General features: G+C 45.4%; 1 protein-coding gene across 1 annotated transcript; it reads right to left on the reverse strand.

Annotated features, from left to right (window-relative positions):
- Window positions 1-1,033: 1,033 nt before the first annotated feature.
- MTF1 (metal regulatory transcription factor 1) lies at window positions 1,034-18,925 on the reverse strand. The gene is made up of 11 exons (XM_062620792.1): window positions 18,781-18,925; window positions 18,025-18,489; window positions 13,812-14,050; window positions 13,305-13,436; window positions 12,699-12,772; window positions 12,034-12,167; window positions 11,188-11,265; window positions 10,060-10,162; window positions 8,960-9,516; window positions 8,050-8,116; window positions 1,034-7,077 (listed from the first exon to the last, which is right to left on the reverse strand). The coding sequence occupies exons 2-11, from the start codon at window positions 18,436-18,438 to the stop codon at window positions 6,695-6,697; spliced, it is 2,181 nt and encodes a 726-aa protein (XP_062476776.1). The 5' UTR covers window positions 18,439-18,489; window positions 18,781-18,925; the 3' UTR covers window positions 1,034-6,694.
- Between the last annotated feature and the right edge of the window lie 412 nt (window positions 18,926-19,337).

Genomic DNA, 19,337 nt, shown 5'->3' on the forward strand with positions numbered 1-19,337 from the left:
GACCGCTGTGTCTGCCGCAGGTGCAGCTGCGGGGCCTGCTGGAGACCCGGCAGCGGCGGCTGCGGGCCCGGATCGCCGCCTGCGAGGAGCTCACGGCGGAGATGGGCGCGCTCCTGGCCGCGCTCCGGGCACCCCTCGGCCCGGGGGACGCTCCCCCTGCCCTGCTCCGATCGCTGCCGAGCCAAGCGCAGGGCCCGGGCCCGGGCCCGGCTGGAGGAGCCCGCCCGCCTGCCCCTTCCCTGGTGCCGGGAGAGCCGGAGCGATAGCGAGGAGCCACGGCAGGCGCTTCCCCCAGCCGCGGCCTTGGAGCCTTATCTCCCCCTGAACTCACCCTTCAAAGCGAAGCGGGATGGGCTCGGTCTGGAGCTCGTGCATCCACCCAGGGCTGCCGCTTACTGGAAGAACTGTGGCCTTGAACAGATGGCACCGGTTTGTCCAAGCATCGACTCTTCCCTTGACTGTTCACAGGGTCGGCGCTTGGGAATGATCCACTTCACTGTTGGGGAGGCTGGAGAGGAACAAACGCTCTGTGTTGTGGGCAGAGTCCTGACGCTCCCTACAATCCCAAAGTCAGAGATGCATCATCCGAGACATGCACAAGCTACAGGGGGCCAACTCCGTCTGTTTTCCTTATTGACGCTATCTTCCCCCAAAGCTCCTCCTCGGTGGGGAGCACTTGGTACCTAAAACTGTCAGAGCTGGAATGCTGAATCTCTCATGTTAACCAAAGGAAGAGTTGCCTTTCTCCCTGCCCCTACAGTGTCGGCTGGCTCCTGCCAGCTCATGGCACGTACTTGGGTGTTTGCTTGAAGGGGACCAAGCAAGGCTCTCCCCTCCACATAAATGAAGAGTAATTTTAAGATTAACAACTTCTGCTCCAACTCCTGAGGGTATGGAGTCCATGAAGGGCATTGCAGGTGGGGAGGAAATACCTTCACATCCTGACCAGTTCCTAAGGGGGCAGGGGAAGGATCCTCATGCATCTCCCCAGGAACTCATAAATACTCTTAGGAAAGACTATTATAACACAATGTTTAAATAAGCATTTAATTAGGATTCCATTAGTATTAATATTGCTTTCAATTCCAAAAAAAGTTAATTTCCACTTCTTTGCAGATATTTCAAAGTACAATATTAACTTCATACAAAATGAGCAATTAAGCAAACACCATTATTTCACATTTTACATTCTTCAAAAAATACAAATTCATATTTACTCTTTGTTTGGGGGTTTTGGAGATGCTCTTCCTTTGGAAGTACTGTACCTGTAACTAACATCTTCACATTGCTCAATGTAAGCACATTTTTTTTTCTCCCCATGTTTCATAGTTAAATAAAATCCTTTAATACCCATACATACACTCTTGGAAAACTGGGGTTCTTTTATTTTGCCATCTCCAAGCCCACTGCCCAGCTCCCCAAGCGTGTCAAACCAGAAGCAGTCAGGAGACAACCTGTGGTTCTCCTACAATTCCTGGGCTTCCTAATGATGCCAATGCCGACTATGACTTGGGTAACGAACCAGGCTCGAGGTTTGCTCATCCCTTCCCACCACACTGCTCTGTGTGAAACCCAACTGCAACTACAACTCCACAGCAAGGGCCAGACCGATCGCTCCGGTTCAGTAAGCAAGTGGAAGGACACAAAGCTACACAGCAAGAAACACCAGCTACTGTAACTACGGTACTGCAAAAAACAGACCCTGGATTTTGCTGAAAAAAGATCATATGAAAAAAATCTCCTGTTTTTAAGAAAAAAGTAGAAACTGCATTTAGTTTGAGAAAGTGTACACTGCATAATGAACCAAATTTTGGCCAGCTTGCACACCACCAAAAGCATGGTGTGGGATTTTTAAACTAGTTCCAAGAACACACACACTTCGACTATGTACACGACTACATAAATATCCAGTTTCATTTGCATTTCTCAGTGCAGACACAGAACCCGACTTTTAGAACAGAGGAAATACACCAAGACGAGACGCAAGAAAGTTAAAAGTTCAGCCCTGTCCATGAGTATCAACTCCAGGTAACGCTTATAAAAACCTTGACGTTGGTTCCAAAACACGTCACGGAAAAACCAGTGTACAATTAAAACCTATGCCATTGGAAATCTGCAGGGTTTATTAAACACATGCTTTGCTTCTTGTTTTTGCCTTACAATCCAGACTGACTCTGCCCAGCTAGCTCAGGTCACTAACGCCAAGGACTGTGTACTCAAAGCATTTCACAGAGACAAGTGGCACTGTCCTCATTGCACAAGGAAGAGGCTGAGGCAGAGGGCAGTTACATGACTTGCCCGAGGCCCTGCAGCCAGCCACTGGTGACACCATGACCCTGGCTGCTCAACATCACAGACCTGGCTGCCTCTTGTTTCAAGTTGCCAGCCATGCTCCCCCCAAACCAGGAACAGCTTTGCATCACCCATCAACTCCAAGGGCAACTACACTTTAACTGATCTCCCCCAGCAGTTCCACAGCCAACAGGCCAGTCTTAGTTCCTTCTCCAAGCCTTATTCCCAACTGGTGCAGGAAGAGTACTGTAAACAGTTTAACAACGTTGCTGCAGTTGCAAAAACAATACCTTGGATGGCTGCAGAAGCACCATCCTCCATGAAGTAAGGCAGATAACACGACATCAAAATGATCCCGAAGACTTTAAAGGTGCAACATGCCCATTTCAGAACAGCTTGTCACTTCTGCTCACCCTCACGAGGCAGAAGGGAGCAGAGGACATGGGAAGGAGGGTGTACACCAAGGAGCTCGGCTGTGCCCAACAGAAGTGACAAGCAGCCCACCAGAAAGCATGAGAGAAAAGGCCTGCTACAGCACAATGCTCTCAGTGGAGTATTTGCATAGATTGGACATTTGCTAATGATGCATAATTTAGTTTGGGTACAGACAAGTACATCACCGAGCCCATTACTACACATAACTCAGTTAGACACAGACAGACAGACCACATGGGACAATGATCTTTAGCTACAAGTATTGCACCAAGTTAAGTGCTCTTCTTTGCACACCCCTGTTAACTTTTACTCAGAGCAAAAATAAACTTTGTGAAAGTATATATACAAAAGAAATTGCAGCAATTGGGTTAAAGATAAAATAACCTAAAGTGCATTTTAGATACCAGTATGAGGTTCTGTGAGCTAGTCTTTCTGGACACAGTCAGCATTATACAAGTGCCCAATTCGTACTTTTGTTCTATATAATTCAGTACCAGCATTTAAACAGTGCTGATTTTCCATCCCTCTACCATCTACAAGCACAAAAAACAACTTTACAGCCTTCAACTGTACACCAAGTCTGCTTCCCTGGGTCACTGCTTGGTGACTAGAGCGACCGATGTTGGCAATTCGACCCATTCGGTATGTTTAAGTTTCTGCACCCATCCAGAAACTGTACAGAACCAAGAAAATCCCCAAAAGCCACAAACAGCCAAACCTTTAACACAGAAGGACCCCGAGAAGTGCAGCTTTGCTCTCTGACTGATAACTGAAGGGGGATGTGAAAGGTGGATTTTGCAGAGGGAGGACACGTTGTCCTCAGAGGCTCCAGCGTATTAACAGAACATGTCCCATCATCCTGGGAACCCAGTGTCTTACCAGATCTACAGCAGCAGAAACTCTCCCCCTTCCTTTAACAATGTTACTGTGAATATGCTAAATGCTGGGGCAACGAGAGGAAGACATTTCTGGCATCGAGGAGTCTCAGGGCAACTGCCCTCTCTTGCCAGCTACTCACATTCTCCTCCCTTTAAAGCGCATTAACCACCACCCCAGCAGTACAAGGCCTGAAGATGCAGCATGTCCACTGTGAAACACATCAGCTACATGCAGCATGGGACACTCTGGAAAGCAGACCATCAATGAAGCAACAAAAGCACACATCTGTACAACACAATCAGGTGGGATGTATAGACCGTGGTGCAGTGGCCTATGCAGTCACAGAATCATCACACTGCTCTCGCTTCATTACAACATCTAATTAGTTTCACCTAAATTGCAGCCTGTCTGATGCATGTACAAGAGAGTAACAGCAAAACCAGTGCACCTAAAAGCCAGCATGAACATGGAACACATTGCTTATCCTGGAACACAACAAGAGAAAACACTAGGTGTGAAGAGAAAACAGCAGAGAGGTTAACTGCTGACACCCACCCAGAGAGGATGGCAGCAGCAAGGTGCTGCACACAATCACACTTCCAAATCAGCTTCTGATTTCAAAGCCTTTGGTAGATTCTTTTACTCACTTCTGCCACAAAGCAGTTTCTGAAGTTATCGGGCCCAATGGAAAGGTGGTTGAGGTGAACCAAGTCACGAGCAGCAAAATCAGCACAGAGAAACACCTTCCTGTAGGACAGAAAGGCTCAGAAAATGCTAAATCCAGGCCACATCTGGTACCCTTGTATCCATCACCCCACAACTCCAGGGGAACCTGCATGCTCCTGTGTTAGTGGAATTTCTCACACACACGCATCCACTCACCCTCAAACACAAAAGGTCCTCTGCAGTGGCCTGTGCCCCACAGAGACATCCCACACAGCTCCAGGCACCACTCGCACTCCTCCAAAGTGGAGCTCTACACTGGTGGAGATTATCTCTGTGAGGACGTCTGAGCCACACAGGCTTGAGACTGTTTCTTTTGTGTTCTGAACAGCTCTTGCTGCCATGGAACCAAACTGCATCACAAAACTAAGATGTAGGAGGAAAAAAAAAAACAACCAAGGACCACTGTCTCACTACCCTCTAGGGATTACAAGAGACAAACCTAGAATACTCTTAATCTGCATTTCATGGATGCAGACCTTATTGCTGCAGGACCCCCATCCCCACTGCAACACACACCAAACAGAGAGGAAACAATCAGCATGCTACAGTTCCATTGGTGGCCCCAAGCTCATCACTGCAGTTACCAAAAGGGAGCACCTTGCCCTAGCACAGTAAGATGACACTTCCCAGGCACAAAGCCTCCCCTCCCTCACATTCACCCTAATGGGATGTAGTGTCACCCTTCTGCATTTCACAAGCAGGAGTTGTCAGAGGTGAAAAGCCAATTCCATCCATGCTGCTGCAGCACGTTCACTAAGGCTACACAAAGCACATCACCAGAGGGTCAAAAAACCTGCTCATCATCCCACTTCCTGGGGAGGTCTGGCTGCAGCCAGAGGGTTCTCCCCCACCAGCAGGTACAGAGAGCAGCTTTGATCAAGTACAAAGGGTGAGAGACCTCTATCCACTGGGATTTCGCATTCCTAAATTTAGTGCACAGAGACACTCCGCATTAAGTGGCTTACAGTCATTATCTTTGTATCTCACTAATGACAACACTGTAAACTGAATAAAGACTATTTAATATTCTTTCCTTTAACACAAAAGGACTGACAGCCAAAGCCAGAAAGATGGATAAAACACTATAAAATTACATCTTTTAAAATAATGCAGCATAAATAAACCATTTAGAATGAGACTGCATTTATTGCAACATTACAGGCTTTTTGGTGGAAGGGGGGTTTGTGGTTTATTTACCCTGAGTAGGTTAGAATATAGACTTTCAGTTTGATATGAAAAACTACTACGTCGTGTAACTTCTTTTAGTCAAGAAATAGCCCCGTGCACAAAAAGCTGGCATTGCAGTAGGTTGGAGGCAGATTCAGGCAGGAATCATAGAGCTTAACAGAAAACAAGGGAAGCGTTTGTGGACAGCTGAAGGACAGACCCACTGAATTCAAACTGAATTTTGGCTGAATCATTCTGAAGAGTTGCTCTTGACAAAAGCTGAGAGTAACCAGCAAAGGCACCATGCTCCTGATTAAACAGTCATGGGGATTAAGAGGATGACTTGGTTCTGAGCCAAAGAAATCAAAAGAGCAGCAGGCACCGACCTAACTACACCTGGGACTCACTGCATCCTTCAAAGAGAGGCAAAGGAAACAGACTCTTGAGTCTGAGTAAGCAGAGGCTCCAATTGTGTTTCCACCTTGTGAAACAGTGTCTGCCACCACCCTTTGAAGCCCTAAAGCAATTAAATGAACAGATCCATCAGGAGCACAAGGTACTTGTGCTCTTCTGAAATAAACTCCCCAAAAGTTTCTGTAGGCTTTAGTAACAGCGTTAGTACAAAGCTCCCAACTCAGTGGTGCGACAATCACATTCCAATACGATTGCAGATAAATCATCTTCTACAATAATGCTATTTTCTACTACAGCAAACTCCTTTCCTGGGCTCCCCTTATAGTGCATGGTTAGTATCAGACAAAAGAGACAGAAGAAAAATCATAGACCCAAGGAGTTGTAACAAAGACCCACTTGCTGCCAGTACCTTAATCCCAAACGTAAGCGATGTGCAATTGGAGACAAACTAAACCCCCCCCTTTTCTTTTTAGAATCTTTTTGCACACGAGTAACCTTAACTTCTGTGTTCACATATGACAAGCAAAAGTGACAGACAGTGCAGCCAAAACAGTTCATATATAACTTAGCTTTTTCTTTTTTTCTTAGTTTTTTTTTACCTTTTCTTTTTAGATAGATTCTCAAAGATGGATGTACCTGGGATGTGACTAAGATGACATCTGTGAAGCAGAAATAAGCCACAAAACTTCCACAGAGGAAGGAAAAAGAATCGATCCTTCAGTTTCTGCTTCTAAAGGAGAGGGTTTTACCCTCCAGGTGCAAAGGAAAATCTGGAACATCTTCACTTAGAGAAGCTGTTATTCAAACCCATTTCTTCCTCACCCTGCAGTAGTGCTTCGATTGGAATTATATCAGATGGGGTTTCAGGGCTTTGGAGGGACAGGAAGTCCGATACATCCATGGCACTTAATGTTTCAGTCTGTGAGTCTGGAGGGTTAACTATCTGACTGCTCTGCCCGCATGAAGGAGAAGAGGAAGAAAAGGTCTGAGGCTGCAGCTGGGGAGCTGGCTGCTCCAAAGCTTTTGAATCAGGTGAGGAACATTCCTTCTTAACAGTGGCTTTGTCCTTGGCAGAGTCTCGGCAGGCACACTGACACTGGCAGGCCTCCTCCTGCTTTATAATAATGACAGGAACACTGAGACCAATCTGCTGAACAGGGTTTCCTGAAGGTGAAACAGAGACAAAACACAACAGAACTACATCATTTCACAGCAGGGAGAGACAAATCCTCTTTGTTAAGTTAGACTGTATGTGGCTTGCAGCAGAGATCACAGCTCACTTTCTCCAAGCACAAGGAATAACTCTAGCAGATGGTAAGTAAGAAAACTGGCAAGAACTCTCTGTTGATGAGCAACCTGTTCAGGTTGAACCCAGGCTCAGCACACTATGCCTCTTCTCTGACAAGCACTAGAACTTCTACAGCACCAAATCTAATACAGAGTGGCATTCAGATACCCCGGTCCCTAGGTACCGATCTTTGAAGATGATGATACAACATTACACCAGCAATGCTGCTCCTTGACACCAGCACAAGCATCTTCCTGTTCATTTTCTCTAGTCTGCTTTCCTTTCCCAATTTGTTTCTCATGCTTCCTCCTCACTCTTCCTATGCTGCTCTGCTTGGCTTCCTTTCTTTAAGATTTACAGTTTAAACTTACCTGATCTCTCTTGACTCTGATTCATCTTTGCAATATAACAACAGTGTAGGAACAGAACTTCTACAGTTGTTTCATTTTGATGAACCTCATGCATAATGCTCACTAAAAAACAATTGCTAAAGAACTGATGAAGTTTACGAATTTATTACCTGTTCCATGTCTTCATTCAAAAGAACAAAAAGACAGATTATGTCCCTGCATTTCTGTCTTTTCCTCTATACAAGTTCCATTAAAATACCACTTTTATGAACACCAGATCTAATTTATGATCTAATTCACAAGTTGTCACAGAAATTACTATGGGACACATCTCAGCACAAGCCCCTGAGTGCATGGAAAACCTCAGAAAGGCAGAAATATGAAAGGATTTTCTTCAACGTTTCTAGAAGCAATAAATGCACCACAAATGCTGGTCAAGCCAACAGTACCACAAAGAAACAGAGAGAGAAAGAGAAGTAAGATCAGTGTCCAGCTTACCTGTGTTGCCAGCTACTGGTAATGCAGTGGTAAAAAAGACCTTTTCTACTACTTTTGGAACTTGTGGCTGTAAAGAAAAGGGAAAAAGAAGAGAGAACGTGCGAGTTGATTCCAATTCCACTGTTCAAATTCTAAGCAGCTTCAAGCAAAAGAAACAGCTATGAACATATTCCAAAGAGAACACACAGGAAACTAATCATGAATTATAACATTTAGCTTGGTTCTGTGCTATGTTCTGGCTATCCCAAAACTCAGAGTGTTATTTCAGAGGTCCTTAAGATGAGAAGCAATGACTCCCCACACCACATGCTTGTTAACATAGTTTGTGGGTCCTGACAACTGAATTCAACAACTACTGCACTTGCTCATCCTGCTTGTACCCGCAGCCATTGACGCTTGACCATTTGCAGCTAAGAAGGCCCACAGATGGCAATAGTATTCTGAATGATAAAACACTTTTAGTCTCAGCTACCCAGATTTAATGGAGAACCAGAACCATTCTGCTTTCCTAGAAAACTTCAGTATCTTTATCAGGCTACATCAAGACAAATCACAAAATACCTAGGCACAAACTTTAGAGTCTTTTGTGCTTCTGCTTGTCAAAAGTAGTAGATTTAAACCCACATACATTCTCAGGCTGTGTGGCACTCTGTCTGACACCAAACTGATTGCTGTGTCAAGTCTGTCACTGGGGAAGAGATTAAAGATCTAAATCTATTTTCTAATCCCTTATCTCTTTAAGGAGCTGCATTGGGGCATATTTATGTATATTAACATGATAAGCATTATACAACACTGCATCCTGGTTTCTTACAGTTATCTTACAGTTACAGGTTTGATCCTCTTCCTTTTCAACAGGACTCTAGGAGGAAATGAGGTGATTCCAACTGCATGTAGTAGACATACTAACCATTTGTTCTTGGCTTTGCGGAGAACCAGTGGCACCATTTAAGATCCATTGTAAGTTTTGCTCTCCCATGACAATGCTGGACTGCAGAATAGCAGTGCTCTGAGAAGGAGTAATTGTTATAGTTGGATTACTGGTCAGAACAGAGTTCGCACCAACAGGCACAGTCTGAACGACAGCTGGCAGGGGCTCAGTGGCACTTGATGGTGTTGGGGCTGATGCCCCAGCAACCACTGAAAGTCCTTGCACGAGGGGCTGTGGTGGGGTCTGAGTATGCTGCAGGAAGTCTTGGTGACTGGCTGCAAACTGTGTGCTGTGAGGAACAGGCACTTCTGGGGATTGTAAAACAGTTGCAGGATTTCCAAATGCAGCTTGCTGTGAGCTGGTTCCTATGGAGGAGGGAGCAGCAGGGGCTGCTGAGGCTTGTAGTGCTGAATGGGAAGGCTCAGAGATGCCAAGCTGCAGTACAAGTGGAAGAGACAATGACGCCGAGTCTCCTGCAGAAGGCGGAACAGCAGTGACAGAGTCCGCGTCGCCATTGAAACCATCAATCAAGGCAGCTGCCGAAAGAAACATGGAAAAACAGAAATACATCACTTCCCATAAGATCTGATTTTTCAATGAACTTAGCAGAAATCCCTCCGCTAGTTGCTAAGTCAGGCATTATCACTTCCCATCTTCAGACGGGTGCTCAAAACCATCTAACACCAGGCAGTGAAATCAAAAAGTCCAAATTTAGGAAGCCAGTAACACTCACTACTACACACAAGCTGATCGGCCTCATTAGCTCCAAGAAGCCTTTTTATCAGCCAGTTTGGGCAGCTACATCAAGTGAGGAAGCTTGAAAAAGCACTTACGTGGAAAGCCCCAGAGCATCAGTGTCAGCATTGTATGACAGCATGCTGTAAATGTTCTGTCAGTTCCTCCATCACCATCCCAGCACTACACCCTCTATGAATACATTTCAATACTGAATTTAAAAGTTCTGTTTGCTACTTAAGAGTTATGTGGATCAGCAATCTTCAATCTGAAATGCTAAATTAAGTACAGAGGAAGAAAACTGTTAAAAAGCTCTCCTGAAATAGGACAGATACAATCTGTACCTGTCTGCTGAGAGTCATCCTGATTTGCAGTGTGATCTGGGCTCTGAAACATCGACTCAAAGATGCTTGCTGGTGAGATTGTGCTAAGGTCTTGTCCATGTGTCTGGCAAATACAAAATACAGAGGAAGGCATCAGGTAATGTTCCATCTCAGGTCTCCATAAACTTTGCACAAGTCCCAGTCAAGTTGTATAGGAATGTCAGAAGTACCTCTCCAAATAATCAGCCACCTCCAGGAAAGGCAACGTATTTCACTTCCCTAGTGTGAAACACCACTGAGCTTTTACTACCTACAATGAATTTACCAACCTAATGAGCAAATCCTCACACAAATAAGTCATTCAAAAGGAAAACACATTCTTCTGCATCCACACTTTGTTTAACCCTTATTTCTGTCAGAAACAGATATTGATTTGTTCTTGGCTATTCTGTGAAATATTTCTGGAGCAGAAACAAAATGGCTCTGCTTAGATTAGACCCTAGACTATGTACTGCTTGTCATCCACAGTGCTCTAGGATATATCAAAGTACTGTATGCTGCTTCCACATCAAAACACATCAGAATGACCCTGTCTCCTCAGTATTCAATTTCACTATGTCACATTTAAGCTCAGTCAAGAGTTATCAATAAGAACACTGTCACGGTAAAATCAGATGCAGAACCTTTAAAAACCTGCTTGAATTAAGCACTGCAGTACTTTGGAGGAAAATCTCTCTCTTTCACTCAACTATGCTGAAATACTGGGGGGTTTGTTCCAACATTCCCAAAAGAACAGCAGTAATATGTCTGTCAATTTACAGGCTCAATAGGGTGCGTAAAAGCCACATTTTTGTCAAGACTGAGCCTCCTCCAAACTGCCCTGTGCCACAGGAAATAAAGCAGCAGCATTCAGTACATCTAAACCAATCCTATCCAAAGTCACTTATGCTGTGGAAGAACTCATCTCCTCCATCGGCAGTAGCGAAATGAAAGCCTGAAGCAGAGCCTGCTGGAGGCCCAAACAAGTGAAATAGAATCCACCAGCCACACATATCTACTCTGCTGAGTTCTAGTTGACAGGACAAGCACCCTGCCAGAGAAACACCAAACTCAAATGATGGGTGAGGCAATTCCAGGGCAGTAACTCACTGGATTAGAGTTTTCCCGCAATTCTGAATCTGTCGATATGAGGCTTAAGTCACTCAGACAAAGAGAGTGGCTTGTATCCTGTAAAGAAGAAAAAGAAATGAAGTTGCATATTTAGAAGTAGCATCAGAAATGTTTTTCATTACTTGCTAGACATACAACTCTGCTTAGGCAGATTTTTTACCCGTATGTGATCCAAATCTCAGTTCTAAACTCAAAGGAGCAACATTACTAAGCAAAGGAGATTCAGCAGCTAGCAAGGATTCTTACCATCCTTTTCACATTGCTTCCAAAAATTTAAACAACAAATCAGCCTATAGAAAATGAAAAGTTTAGCCCTTAACAGTTATTTCTTTCACTTCACATACTTGTTACATAGTTGTGATCAAAAAGCAAGAACCTACAAGGAAAGCATGATAACACGTCTAACTGCCTATAAACTCATGTCAGCATTTGACATATTCAAAGCAGGAGCAGCCCGAGCATAAATGTTAATGTGATTAAAATGAACAGACCAATTTAAATGAGCTTTTCTAAATAAAACCTGCTCACCAAATACCATGCAAGAAGTTTGGGAAACACTGATCCCTCTGTTTATTCTCAACACGCTGTCAACACGGCATACGAGAATAAACCCTACACTGCCACCCTGAATGCCAGCAAGTGCAGGACTTAACCTGAGTTCTCAGTTCAAAACAGAGGCACCCATGGGAGACAGGGCACCAAGTACTCACAATTCTCTTTGCAAATCCCAGTCTTAAACATTATACCTTTAGACCAAAGAATTTCTTCCTCCCAGTAATGGTTTCATCTCCTAACACAGAAGCATTAGGAAGAAACGCTACTAACCTCAGATACGTTGTTATTTGGAAGTGCATTATAGGAATGTCCTTTCTCATGACCTTTCATGTGACTCTTGAGACTATACTGTGTACTAAAAGTCTTCTCGCAGCCATTACTGGGACAGAAGAAGGGTTTCTCCCCTGTAGGCAGGGCAAAACACATGTAACAGACTTAAAAACATCGTATCAGACATGTACTTTTCAAGCACCCAGGAGAGTAGTAACATTTCATACAAACAAGGTTATTTAATGCCACATCATGCATTCAGCATTCTTTGGAGTCTTGCAGGTAAAAGCTTCCATTTTACCATGTGAATTGACACGTTTCATTTTGATGCATCATTAGTGATACGTTTGTGAAACATGTTAATGAAATTCAAGACCTGTCAAGCATACATGGAAGTGCATAAATGGAATATTGGGAACTGCCCTGACCCGGGTGCAGGAGTTTGCACATGGCCTTGTTAAACTTCATGAGGTTCACATGGGTGCACTCCTGCAGCCTGCAAAGGTCCCTCCAGATGGCAGCCCTTCCCTCAAGCATATCAACTGCACCACCTAGTGTGGTGTCACCCACATATTATATATGAGAGTAAATACATATTAGGATTCTGAGAGTTAATATAAACTGAGTAAGTTCAACTCAAAAAGAAACAAACCCTTGGGACTTACCAGTATGTGTCCTAACATGTGTTTTAAGGTGGTGGCTTGCAGCAAAAGCCTTTCCACAGCCGTCATGCTCACACCTGAAAGAGGTGTCAGAGAAAAGATAGCATCAGGCTTACCTGATAAGTTAGTTACAACCTTAGATCATGCTTTGCAATAGTCCCAGGACTCAGAAAAACAGGCCTAAGCTAATGTGGTTTAATAATCAGGCATCTCCCAACAGCTCCTGGGCATGCTACACAGACCACAGCAGGGCTTTGAATAGGACTGTAAAATCCAAGCATGAAATCAGCCTTTGAAGGGGGCCTCCTTCATGGAAGAAACCCTGCATCACAGCAGAGCAGCAGCAAGATGTTTTAAGAACATGCTCGCTGTGGCACACATTCAGGTTTGAAAAATAGCTCGACTATTCTTGTCTTTGAAGACAGCCATTTCACCCGCTTCTCCAGGCAGCTGAGGGAGCTCTAGAACAAACATGCTTGAATGCCAGCCGCCTTCAGCTCTTTTCTCCCAAGAACAGCTTCTCATTCAGGACAGTCAGAGCTGCCTTTTGGCACAGGCAGCCCATTACACAAGCCCCACAGAGGTAAAAATGGCCACCCAAGGACCTACCGAAATGGCTTTTCTCCTGTGTGTGTTCGAATGTGCTTCCTCAGGTCGCTGTGCGTGGTGAAGTATTTACTGCAGCCTTCTGATTCACAGTTAAATGTCTTCCCTGTGTGAAGCCTCTGATGTGCTTTCAGCCTAAAAAGGATGAGACCAAAAACCCTGGATTCTATGATTCAAGACTACTGTAATATAAATAAGCCAAGTATGTCATCATAGATTCTGTCATCCTACTCTTGGCACAGCATTTCCATATTTTGGGAAGATTTATATTCACATCTGTACCTGGAAGAAGCATGACAATTTCAAGGCCAGGTTGGATGGCGCTTGGAGCAACCTGGTCTAGTGTGAGGTGTCCCTGCCCATAGCAGGGGGGTTGGAATCAGATGATCTTAAGGTCCTTTCCAACCCAACCCATTCTATGTTTCTGTGATCCAGACCCAAACAAAAAGCAGATGCAATCTGCAGAACAACAGCCACGTCTAGGAGAGGAATTAAGCAGAGACCTCCTACCTGTACAGTGTATTGAATGCCTTTTCACAGCCCTGCACATCACATTCAAAAGGCTTCTCCTTAGTGTGCACTCGGACATGGATTTTGAGGCTGTAGGAGGTAAGAAAGGCCTTGCCACAGCCTTCTTGATTGCAGACAAAAGTGTATTCCCCACGATGGGTCTTTTGGTGAGTGCGCAGGTTTCCGGCAGTGCTGTAGGTACGTGGACAGCCCTCAAAGGTGCACTGGTACCTCTTCACCTAAGAGACAAAATGTTGCATGCTTAACCATTCTTAAGCATTTCTGGAATCCAGACAGGGTAGGTCTGCAGTTAAACATCAAAGACAATGGAAGAGATTTTGACCCCAAAGGAAAAAAGAGCATTTAATGATCAGATAACTCAGTATTTCTGCTTCACCACCTGAGGAAGAGGTGGCACACGTTGGAAAGCAGGCTGACCTGATACAATAATCATCTAATAGGAGAGGGGGGGAAAGGAAAAATGTGATTTGAAATGTTTCTAGCTAAAAACCTGCTAAAACAGTAGGAAAGGATGCTAAGAGGCTATCAAACCTATCCGCTACTCCCATAGAGTGCCTGCCTTTCACCTGGGTGCTTCCAGCAGAGCTACTTACTTGTGGAAGAAGACAAGGGAAAATATACGTTCACAACCTGACCCTCAAAAGCACAGCCTTGTGTGCTGAACTTCCATTAACACCTTGAATGAGAGCTACGGTTTTCACCATCTCATATGGCCTACCCATCAGTCCATTTACTACTTCATTTTATGTCAAAAGCAGCCTCCACTGTGCTTTGTTGCTCTCTCTTATGGTTACTGAAACAGGCAATTCCTGAAGTGTACTGAATCCACTGGGATTTCTCAGCCAGCTATCTGGATCACCAGGAAGCAATTTTACACTGAACTTGATTTCATAGCCTTCCAGCTACTGCAACAGGCAGAGAGACCACGCAGAAGCTTCCAGTGTGCCAGTCCTAACACTTAATTAAATCTCATTCTCTCCTGTGAAGTAAAAGGAATAAGCTATCTGATATGCTTGAATAAAATTAGCTTGAACATTAATTATCAGCCTTTCATTTGACTGTTACAGTTGAGAAACTTTAACATCTAAAAGTGATTACAGAGCCCAAGAGAGGACTTGGCAACTCCTCCTGGGTATAATTTGGGTTCTAGGAAGCTCTCCATAAGGAAAGAGAAATAAATAGTCTCAGTTCCTTCCAACCTGTTCTGTAGGGGTCAAAATTGCCAGTAGGACCCCTTTAAGAATGCTTTAGCAAATCTGAGTATATAGGAGTTGAGTAATCTCTGCTACAATCTCTTGTTGATACCGTGACAAACAGCACCATATGGAGAAGGAAATGGTGATTCCCCTATAAAGCAACTTACCCTTGGTTTATACCTCAAATGAGGTAGAAGTTATCACTAAATACCCCAACGTTACAATACAGTTACAACATCACTTCGAGGTTCAGTTGTGTTGAGTCAGCCAAAACCCAAGAGCAGAGACCAATAAGAGACAGCCACAAGGTCAGAAAGTACATTTTATTACAGGAGAAGAGGTACATTATCTTCACCAGTGATCACCCCATCAGTCCAATTCACCTATCAGGGCTGAAGTCAACTTCCCTGTTCCAGTTTTAAGGCAGCTGGAAATTAACACTTTCCATGCTGCACTATGGGATGTTCTCCACTGTACTCCCCATAATGCACAAGGGATCTGAACTACCTAAAAATCAAGTGAGGAGTCTGTGAAGCTTTCTAGGTGTTCCTATTTAGGTCTAGAAAGTGAATTAAAAGGAGAGAACTAATTCTAGATGAAGGATTTGGTTCCTAGATGCTAATGCACATCTTTAAAGGAAGATGGCAGTACCACTTTCAGTTTCAGGGCCTGAAGTAGGCCAGAGGCCTTGCAGCCCTTCCCCTTTACTCAAAGGCCAAGTCTGTTATTTCCTAAGTCATTTTGAGAAGGATACTGCAGACAGAAGCAGTGCTGCCACCACATTTTAGGCAAAATTAAAGCAGTAAAGCATTTAATTCTCTTTTCCCATTAGGAACATTAGCACATCAGACAAGCACCAGTCATACACACAAATTATGTAGCTATTGACCACGAAAGCCTCACGGTTACAGCAGCAAATACTCAAGAGTATCCCTGTATACTTGCAGCAACAAAAGAGGCACATGGCAGCACAGGAGAAGCCACAGATGGGTATGAGGAGTACAGAAACAAGCTGCTTTGAAGACAAAGGACAATGTGCTGTCTCTCCCAGGAAGATGCACCAGGGGGATGCTGGGAAAGCTGTGATTAAGCATTAACTTAGAAGTAGGAACTAATTGTCCAGTAATCAAAAGAGTGGCAAAAGCAAAACCTGTCACACTGTGTCAAAGTCTACTTCAACTGCTCAGTTTGCCCTTAACTCATCCTGAGTTGAGGAGATTCCCCTTCCATTGCTCCTTTTTTCTATGTTATCATTGAACAAAATAATGCATTTGAAATACAAGACTCTGATCACGTTTATTCTCACCCACAGAATTACAATGAGGGAAGCAGAATATAACAAGAGGAAGTTGAAGGTAATAAATGCAGTGTAAAACTATCTTTTGCTTCATAGATGTCTAACACTGCCCCAAAAACTGAAGGCTTTAGAAGAGTTCTCTCAAGTGTTAGAACCGTGACAGACGCTTTCAAAGTACCAAAGAATTGGATTTTCAGAGATGAGCCAAATGTCTGAGGGCTTTGGAATGTTTCCTTCCCCACCTCCAGACAACTCACCAAGCATCTGGAACAGCAGGACCAAAGAGGGGTTTAAAGATGGACGAGTGTCACCTATGCCTATTTCTACTGCACTCAAATGACACCCGCTCCACTCCAGGAAACTAATTCAAGACATGGAAAATAAATTCATTTCATTAGGCAATCCCAGGTCTTACAAGCTCCCTTTTTTAATAATAGGGGAGGTGACTGAATAAAATCAGTTTAATTACACATGCAGTCACCAACGCCTGTTGAGCCAGTACACGCTGTTCTCAGACACTACTGATTACAAGCTTATTATCCTACAAAAAGGAAAGTACTGACGTGACTAACATACCAAAATCAAGTATTTCAGCAGCTCAGAACACAGGATACAGCTGCTGCTGATCTGAACAACAATGAGCAGAGCTCCTTACACTGACATGGGCTTATTGGACAAACCTCAGTCCAGAAGTTCCATGATTACAGAACCAACCTCCTCCAGCCCCATTTCCTCCTTGCCAAGAGAGTGCTAATGAAAGTTCCCTGCTAACCTGAATTATTCAGCATTCAAACCCAGCTTCCTTTCTCAGCAAGGGTCTCATTTCTGCCATCCTCTCTTACACTCAGTATCAGTTACACAAGTAGTTGATACTTCCACCACTGACACCGGCAGGGACATTTGTACAGATCATCCTTTATTTAACTAGGAAGGGCCAAAAAGGGAGCACAAAGCCATCGCTGTGTTGATATTACAGTCAGCTTCACATTGCTTTTGCACCTAGAAAGTGAGAATGCCAAGTATACGCCCTCAGCACTTTGCATGCAGGTAGAATCCATTAGGGAACCAGAACTGAAAGTAACTGCCATTTTATATGTGTAAGCTGACTTAAGAGGTCAAACAAGAGCAGATGCTGCTTTAAAGCTTCCCTTATTTTCCTCAGTTTATTTTCACAGTTCAACTACCACCACCAGTCTGGAAGTGCAGCCAAGGCCTCGAGAACATGGTTAACCAAGGAAAAACAAGAGTTTGGGTTATCTGTGAGGACAGGAAATAATCACCCAACCAAAAGAATAATAAATGTCCTCTGCAGGTCCACACACCACTAACATAACCGTGGTTTCAATACCGTGCTCTCCTGCTGTCTAGCATGTCACCACATGTCAGAAAGCGCTTCCTGACTGCTTCACAAGCGAGCAGCAGGAAATCTGAGTGAAAACTGATGACACTCGCAGCTTTTTTCACTGTGGGCAGCAGCTCTGCCTAAGAGCACAAAGCATGACTATCACTGAGTATACCAGTGGATCTAATGGAGTGTAATTCATTCCACTCCACAGTAACCTTTAAGCACAAGGGAACCTTCTGACTGCCTCTCAGCAAACAGCTTTGGAAAAGCCCCACATTCTCAATGCACTTAAGGCCACCAGGTGAAAAGCACTCGCAACACAAATCACATTCAGAATCATATTTAGCTACTTACTTCTTTAAGCTTGGTTTCAGGGCATTCAGACTGCAAGGTGAGCGTTGCTCCTTCGATATTTCTTGGCATAGGAGTTGAACCAGGATTTATTGTCAGGTGAATCTGATCTGGAGAAATAATGTGTTGCACATAACCCTGGGACATTCCTTCATGATCTGCTATTAAATGAAATCCTTCTTCATGACCCTCTGGTAAAAAAGGCAAGTGATCACCACACTGTCCTTCATCCTCATCATCTTCCAGCACGCTGTGGTCCTGCTCTATCAGAACAGTTGTCCTGTCATAGACCGTCCCAGACGACGAAGAAACCAGCCCGTTTTTATCAGCAAACCTCATCATATTGTCATCTTGGGTTAAATCGTCTTCCTCCACTTCGTAGTAGATAACGTTGCCTTCGGGACTGTTCTCCCCCATGGCTCACCGCCTCTCAGTGCGATATCGTGCGCTTACCCCGTAGCGACTCATCTGCAACACAAGGACGGGCGGAGGGGCGGGAGGGGAGGGGAAGGGGGGAGTCAGGCGGCTCTGCCCCGGCCGGGCCCCCGCTCCTCTCGCAGGCCCAGCGCCCTGCGCCACGGCCCCCGCCCGCGGGCCGGGGAAGGTGTCCCCTGCCGAACCGCGGCGTTCCCCCCGCCCGGGCCGGGCCCGCACTGCCCCGCCGAGAGCCGCCAGCGGGGCCTGCACGGGTCCGTGCACCCCTTCCCTCTCTTCCCGTCCCCTTCCCGGCTGCAGCCGGCCCGGCCCCGCCGCGCTCACCGGGCTGCGGGCAGCGGCGGCACCTCCTTCCCCGCCCCGGCGGCACCATGATCACCAGCGCACTCACTTCCGCTTCCGGCCGCGCGCAGCCCGACGGGAGCACCGCGCCCACCGCGGGGACTGGCGGGAAGGGGAGGGGGGGGGGAGCCGGGCGCTGAGGTGGCGGCGGGGGGCGTTAGGGCTGATCGATAGCAGGAGCGTGAAAGGAGCTCGGTAACGCGGTTAAAGTGAGCAATAGCACCCTGGTACAGTCACCCCGTGGGAAAAGAGCACAGGGGAAAAGGAGCCGCTGGGGAAGGTGCAGCAGAGCCCGCAGGGATGCTGAGGGGGCTGAAGCGGCCCTCATGAGGAGAGGTTATGGGAGCTGGGGCTGTGCAGTCCAGAGGAGAGCAGCCTGAGAGGGGATCTCGTCAATGCGTGTAAATCATAGGATCAGCCACGTTGGGGAAGCCCTTTAAGCTCACCCAGTCCAACCCTTACCCCAGCACTGCCAAGGCCACCACTGCCCCATGGCACTGAGGCCTCGTCTCCACGGGGTGTGAACACTTGCAGGGACG

Source organism: Pezoporus occidentalis, unplaced genomic scaffold (assembly GCF_034315485.1).
Source record: "Pezoporus occidentalis ecotype Australia unplaced genomic scaffold, CSIRO_AGI_Poc_V1 ctg223, whole genome shotgun sequence".
NCBI classification, from domain to species: Eukaryota; Metazoa; Chordata; class Aves; order Psittaciformes; family Psittacidae; genus Pezoporus; species Pezoporus occidentalis.